Source organism: Muscardinus avellanarius (genome assembly GCF_963383645.1).
Source record: "Muscardinus avellanarius genome assembly, chromosome: 1".
NCBI lineage: Eukaryota > Metazoa > Chordata > Mammalia > Rodentia > Gliridae > Muscardinus > Muscardinus avellanarius.
The window spans coordinates 225,458,117-225,465,152 of record NC_137786.1 but is presented as its reverse complement, the minus strand read 5'-3'; the positions used below and the strand labels follow the sequence as shown (position 1 = coordinate 225,465,152).

Genomic DNA, 7,036 nt, shown 5'->3' with positions numbered 1-7,036 from the left:
TTGGTATTCTGTAACACTGGCTTCATAGAATGAGTTAGAAAGTTATTTCCTATGCTCACAAAAATAACTTTAAAGAAATATAAACTTAGGTCAGCTTTATATATAATCAGGAAGCAGCAGAAAAAGAAAAAAATGTGCCTCAACTGAGGAATAGAAAAAAATGTGTTGAGTGCATGGAATGGAATATCACTTCACAATAAAAAAAGACACCACTATTAATACAGGCCATAGCGCCAAGGAAACTCAGATACATCATTCTAATTGCAAAATGTTAGAACCAAAGACTACATTAGGGGTCTAGTGAAGAAAAAGATGCAAACACAAAATTATTTAGACAAAAAGTATGTTTGCCAGGTGCAGTGGACGGAAGGGCTTGACCACAAAGAAGCTTGAAAAATATTGTTATGAGTGATCAGGGTAGCCATAACATGAATATGTGCTTGATCAAATTTTTAGAGCTTGATAGTAAAAAAAAAACCTGTTTGTAAATTACACATTAATTACTTCCTGATTGTAAATTACACATTAATTAGAAGTGAAAAATACAGGACATAACAACGTGTGATATAAATGTGTATGGGCTCACTCTAACTATCCAACTGAGTCCCAACTAAGTAGTTTAATTGCCTCTTAGGTAGTTTAATTGCCTCTTCCTTAGTAAAGTAGAAAGAGGAATACAGAAGCCCTCAGAGGCTCAGTGTTTCTATAAATCCCCACTGGCTCACATGCACTACCCTCTGAGGTCCAGCAGGAATTCAGATGACTTCATTTTTAAAAGGGCCAGACGCAGCCTGGACACCTTCGGTCAACATTTACTCGCTTGAATGTTTGTGTGTTCGGGTCTTCTTCTGGCCTGAGGCCTTCACAGGAGTCCACAACCATGGTCAAGGAAGACCTCCGAGATAAAAAGTACATGAAGTGACCTGAAAAGAGTCACCGGTTAGCAAATTGTTTCGCTCACTTTCCTTTATTTGCGACTTACAAGCATAACTTTGTGGATTCTGTGAGAGAAGAAATTTTGTTGTCCTTATTTTACAAATAAAGAGGAAATAAGGAATCTTTCAAGGACACAGAAAGAATGCCTGGTAGATTCCTGGCCTGAATACAGGAATATTCACAGTAGTACGTTCTCCCAACTTAGAAACCTCAGGACCTTTTGAATATCACCTGCCAGAGACTTTTTCTAACAATACTTATGTATCATTCAGCAGAAGAATGTCTAATTGCAAACACACTATTCAGAATTGACTGTAACTTTTGCTCGAGAAAGGTAAGCTCCCATACTCAATACGTAATTTTAATGAAAAGTATAATTAATTCAAAAGTAGTAGCAACTTAGATACTATGAGTTTCTTTTAGCACAGCAATAGAGGTTGTGAACATTGTTCTACAACACTGAAATTAAACTGTTATCAATATTAGAATCCCATCACTAGAGATATTAAAGATACTTATGAAACACATCATGCTGCTCTCTGTAAAAAAAATACTCACAAAAATATTGCAGGTGAGGCTCTGGTTGATATGGTAGTAATTTGAGTCTGTTCGCTGTCTGTGGTCTTCCCATTTGGAAGTATCTGAGAAACAAAGACTAAACTGAACTATCTTTAAACCAGGTGGGTGCAACTGGCCATCACTTTTCATTTAACTGAAAGTTAATATTTGTTAGTGTACGAAGGCTTTCTTCTGACTTGAGGATTTGCTAGGAATCTGCAGCCATGATCAAGAAAGTAGAAAATATGGCCGGGCGTGGTGGCGCAAGCTTGTAATCCCCGTGCTTGGGAGGCAGAGACAGGAGGATCGCGCAGGTTCGAAGCCAGCCGTGCGCTGGCTTAGGAGACCCTGTTTCCAAAATGAAAATGTAAAAAAAATAGGTCTGGGAGTGTAGCCCCGAGGTAGAAGGGCTTCCAGGAACCCCAGTACCACCATAAAAAAAAAGTAGAAAATAAAACTGTAAGGTTTTAAGCAAAATTAGAATTTCATTTTAACATTCTCTCCCAAATCAAACAATATTATTGTTGAAACATCTACCCTTGTAGATGGTGATGTGGCTAAAAGCAAGGGCTTTTGACTGGGGTAAAATTGGGTTTAAGCCAGACACAGTGATATATGCCTGTAATCCTGGTACTTGGGAGGCCAAGACAGGAGAATCTCAGGTTCGAGGCCAGCCTTAGCAAGTTAGCAAGACACTCAATACTTAGTGAGATGCTGTTTCCAAATTAAAAAATGGCTGAGGGACTAGCTTGGATGTAGAATGCCTTGGGTTCAATTCCCAGTAAAAACAAAAAATAAAAAATGGGTTTAAATATTGAACATTTAATCTTCATACTAACTTCATACTAACACAATATCATTTAATTTCAGAAATAATCAATTATTTTTAGAGTAAATAAATGATACTTTATATACATATACACATACACACAGCCACATTATACTTATATATAAAGCTTTTATATGTTTCATATGTTGTAGAATCTAGTGTGTACTAAAAGTGGTTGTTTATGTGTGTTAAGGTTGTCGAACACACACCCCCACACACGTAGGCTTGTTAGATGAAGCTGGGAATGGAATAGAAGGAGAATAATAGGAAATAGTGTTGGCAGAGGAGAGATATGCATCTACAGGCTTACAATTTAAGTCAAAAGATCTAAATGTGTTGTTGCTGCACTAGAAAATGTCCAAATGAAAAATTATTAAACATGGACTTTCCACCAAAACAGATTTTCAGTTTGAATATAACCCCAAACAATGAGCTTTCAACCAGCGATATTTGTGAACAACTTGACAGTAATGAGAAAAAGGGAAGCCAGGTATGGTGGCGCACCTGTAATCTGAGTACATGGGAGGCTGAGACAGGACAGCAGGGTTGAGACCAACCTCAGCAAGTTTGTGAGGCTCTCCGCAACTTAGCAAGATGCTGTTTCAAAACAAAATAGGTTCAATGACCAATACTGAGAGGGAGGGATAGAGGGATGGATGGATAGAGAGACAGAAGGAGGAGGAGGAAGAGAAAGGAAGACTTGGACTCAATCTGAAATGTGGGATTCAAAGGAGGTATTGAGCAAAAGAATGAAGGGAGCCACCAATCCAAAGGGCAGACCAGGAATGAAGTATGAACTATTAGCAAATAACATCTAGTGGACCTAGTGTGTGCAAAAAGCAGATTAAAGAGTGAGGCTTCAAGACTTTAGATCTCAACCACACCTGAAGCCCCACTAACTGTCACTCACCCTCCTCAAATCACATGTAGCCCACCATTCTATCCTCATAATAGTAGTACAGCTGGCAATTATCCTGCGGTAATAAATAGGCAATATTGAACTCATTTAAAAATGGATTGGTTCATTTAATTCTTGGAATTATACCATAAGGTAGAAGTCAGTATGATTGCTCTTTTTAGAGGAAGATAATGTGGCAAAGGGACGTTAGGGTGGTCCCAATGATTCTTAGTCCATAAATATAGGACTGGTATGCCCCTCTTTCCCAGAGCCCAAGCCCCCTGCTGATGGTACTTCCTCCCCTGCCAGAATTGTCTCTGCTGGTCATACATACCTCTCCAGGACCAGGTAGATCACCACATCTATTATGCAAAGATTCGCTGTGAAACACCCAAAACTGAGACATTGAGAAGCTGTAAAAAAATTATAGAAATATGCATTCATGCAGCACCCAGCATTTTAACTTTAGATTTTAAAGATGATCTGTGAAGACCTTTTGATTCAACAGCCTGAGGCTTGCTGGGTGTAGTGAGACAAGTTTGTAATCCCAGTATTTGTGAGGCTAAAACAGGAAGATCACAGGTTTTCAGCCAACCTCAGGAACTTGGTCTCCTTAGTAACTTACTGAGACCCTGTTTCAAAATAAAAAATAGGAATGAAATCTAGCTCAGAGGTAGAATGCACCTGGGTTCATTTTCCAGTTTAAAAATATGGCCCGAGGCTCCACAGGTAAGTAGTACACAAAATTTTGTTGCTAATTTCATGCTTTAGTTATGGAGACTCTTGAAACACATATGCTTATTACAATGAAATAATGCCTAAAAGTATAAAAATAATAAATTTCATTGCAATAACCACTATACTTAGTACTCTATTCCTTCATTTCTTTGCTAAGGATATCTCCTAATTCTCTAATAACATTGATGGAGAACAGGACAGAGGTGACAGAGTTCATCCTCCTGGGACTCACCGATGCCCCAGCCCTACAGGTCCCCTTCTTCATAATGTTCACTCTGATCTACCTCATCAATGTGGTTGGGAACCTGGGCATGATCGTATTGATTCTCTGGGATTCTCGTCTCCACACTCCCATGTACTTTTTCCTCGGTCACCTGTCTCTGGTGGACATCTGCTACTCCTCTGCTGTCACTCCCACAGTTGTGGCTGGGCTCCTCGTGGGAGACAAGGTCATCTCCTACAACGCCTGCGCTGCTCAAATGTTCATGTTTGCAGCCTTTGCCACTGCAGAAAATTTCATCTTGGCAGCAATGGCCTATGACCGTTATGCAGCAGTGTGCAAGCCCCTGCATTACACCACCACCATGACAAAAAGTGTGTGTGCCTGTCTGACAGCGGGCTGCTATGCCGGGGGGTTTGTTAACGCCTCCATTCACACTGGGGACACATTCAGTCTGTCCTTCTGTAAGAGCAATGAGGTTCACCATTTCTTCTGTGATGTTCCAGCAGTCATGGTTCTCTCTTGCTCTCACCCACATGTCAGTGAGATGGTTCTTGTGTATGCGGCCAGCTTTGTTATCTGTTCTGCTCTCCTTGTTATTTTGATATCCTACACATTCATTTTTATCACCATCTTCAAGATGCGCTCAGCTGCAGGGTACCAGAAAGCTTTGTCCACCTGTGTTTCTCATTTCACTGCCGTCTCCATTTTCTTTGGAACCCTTATCTTCATGTACTTACAGCCCAGCTCCAGCCACTCCTTGGACACTGACAAGATCGTATCTGTGTTCTACACCATGGTCATCCCCATGCTCAACCCGATGGTCTACAGCCTGAGGAACAAGGAGGTGAAGAGCGCATTCAGGAAGGTGGTAGAGAAGGCAAAGTATTCTCTGGGGTCATGAGTTTCACCTTGTAGGATGCACATTAACCTTGTTTGATTCCTCTCTGGTCTTTCCAGGCACCTCCTAACATATTAAGGCCCAGAATGATGTTAAATTCCAGAATTGAAAGCTTTACCTCAAGTCTTTGTTTCTTAGGAAAAGAAAATAATGTTTAAAATGTCATACTTGAATGGAGATGGCTAAAAGGAAGTAAAAGCTTGGTGGTTATGCTTTGTTGAAATGCTGGTGAAGCAGATTTGATGTGCTCACTCTTTCTACATACATTTGTCTCTGTCCTATGTGACAACAAACATACATGTAAAACAGGCCGCAAAACTAAGTTCATGATCAGAAGTATCTAGGTGGGCTCCACATGGGCACATGTACTCGGGATAGAAAATTATCCAGAGGTAAATGGAATGCTGCTAGTGGTTAATAAAAATGATTTCTTAAATTTATTTTATTATTTTTATGTGGACTATATTAAAAATGGCATACATTCAGACTGTGCGTGGTGCCCTCTTGCACCCCTGCTTCCCCTTCCCACCCTCCCAACCATGAGTGTCCAGGTTAACCATGCTATATTCATATTTTTATACATATTCAGATGTAGCTCCTCCATTAATCAACCTCAGCCTTCTTCCTCTCCTCTCCTTCCATTCTAGCTTTGCTGAGATTTCCTCTCCATTATCTGGAGTCTTTAGAGTACTCCTAATAGTCCCTAGTTTGGGCATATTAGAGAAAACATGTGTCCCTTCGCTTTCTGTGCCTGGCTGATCCCACTTAACATAATGTTCTCCAGATCTTTCCATCTTCTTGTGAATGACATGATTTTCTTCTTCAATAAAAATGATTTAGATAGTTAATTGGGGCATTAGAATATCAACTTACACCTAATTGCTATGATTTGGGTCTAATCCCCCCTAAAACTCAGGTGTTGAAAGCATGGCCCGAAGCTGCCAGGCTCAGAGCAGCATAGTTGGAGGAGACTGGTCACTACAGGTGTGCCCTTGCCTTGAGGACTGTCTTTGTTCCTGGTTCTCTCCTCTTTCTCTCTCTGCTTCCTGGCTGCCACGAGCAGAGCATCTTTCCTCCACTGGACCCTGCCATCGTGGTGTTTCTGTCCTGAGGCTGGTCAGCCATGGATTGAACTTCTGAAGCAGTGAGCCCAAATAAACCTTTCTCCCTCTAAGTGCTTCTTGTCAGTTATTTTGGTCACGGGGGAAAAATTAATCTTCACACTCATGTTTCTTTTTTTTAAGCATTCCAATTTGAGAGAAAAGTGATACTGTTTTATATGTGAATGTGTGTTCCTATTGTTGACACGTTTTATTGGAGGATTTAAAGCAATCATATCTGAAATGAATTAAAATTTCTGTCTGGGCCAATTCATTTGATAGAATCTATATTTTCAAATTACACGTGTTGAAAAGATAAAACACCCTGAATAAAAACTAAAAGTGGAGGAAAAACAAAGGCATTTTAAGGTCTATTTAGACATGAATACCAATAATCCCATTATCTTAAAAATGCCCTGAGATGGTAGTAATGCTCTATCTTTCAGAGCTTTGAAATGGCCAGTGCCCCTTGTTAATTCTCAGATAGCTCTTTTTTTTTTTTTTATGGCTGTTCACACTGCCTCCTCGGTATTTCCGCACAGTTCCTTGTATGCTGGCATATCAGGGCACTAGGGCTTGCTGTTCTCTCTCTTTTTTTAATTAATTAATTTATTTTTTAAATTGGTGCATTGTAGTCATATATCAATCACATTGGAGTACAAGACATGAGAGGATATACAAGCACACACCATCCAATTGGCCCTCCTCCAGTCCCCATCCCATTCCCTCCCCCTTTCTCCATCCTACACTTCTTTGGTGATTAACTTTGATACATTTGTTTATGTACCTCCTTTTAAAGAGTCTCCATTCTCCACTATTACATACCCTCTGATTGGTCACATTAGTTGCTTCACTA

The 7,036-nt window shown here is 40.1% G+C and overlaps 1 protein-coding gene across 1 annotated transcript; it reads left to right on the top strand.

Annotated features, from left to right (window-relative positions):
• Window positions 1–4,144: 4,144 nt before the first annotated feature.
• Window positions 4,145–5,083, top strand: LOC308279682 (olfactory receptor 5B3-like; the record flags this gene model as incomplete). The annotated part of the gene is made up of 1 exon (XM_080719800.1): window positions 4,145–5,083. The coding sequence occupies one exon, from the start codon at window positions 4,145–4,147 to the stop codon at window positions 5,081–5,083; it is 939 nt and encodes a 312-aa protein (XP_080575926.1).
• Between the last annotated feature and the right edge of the window lie 1,953 nt (window positions 5,084–7,036).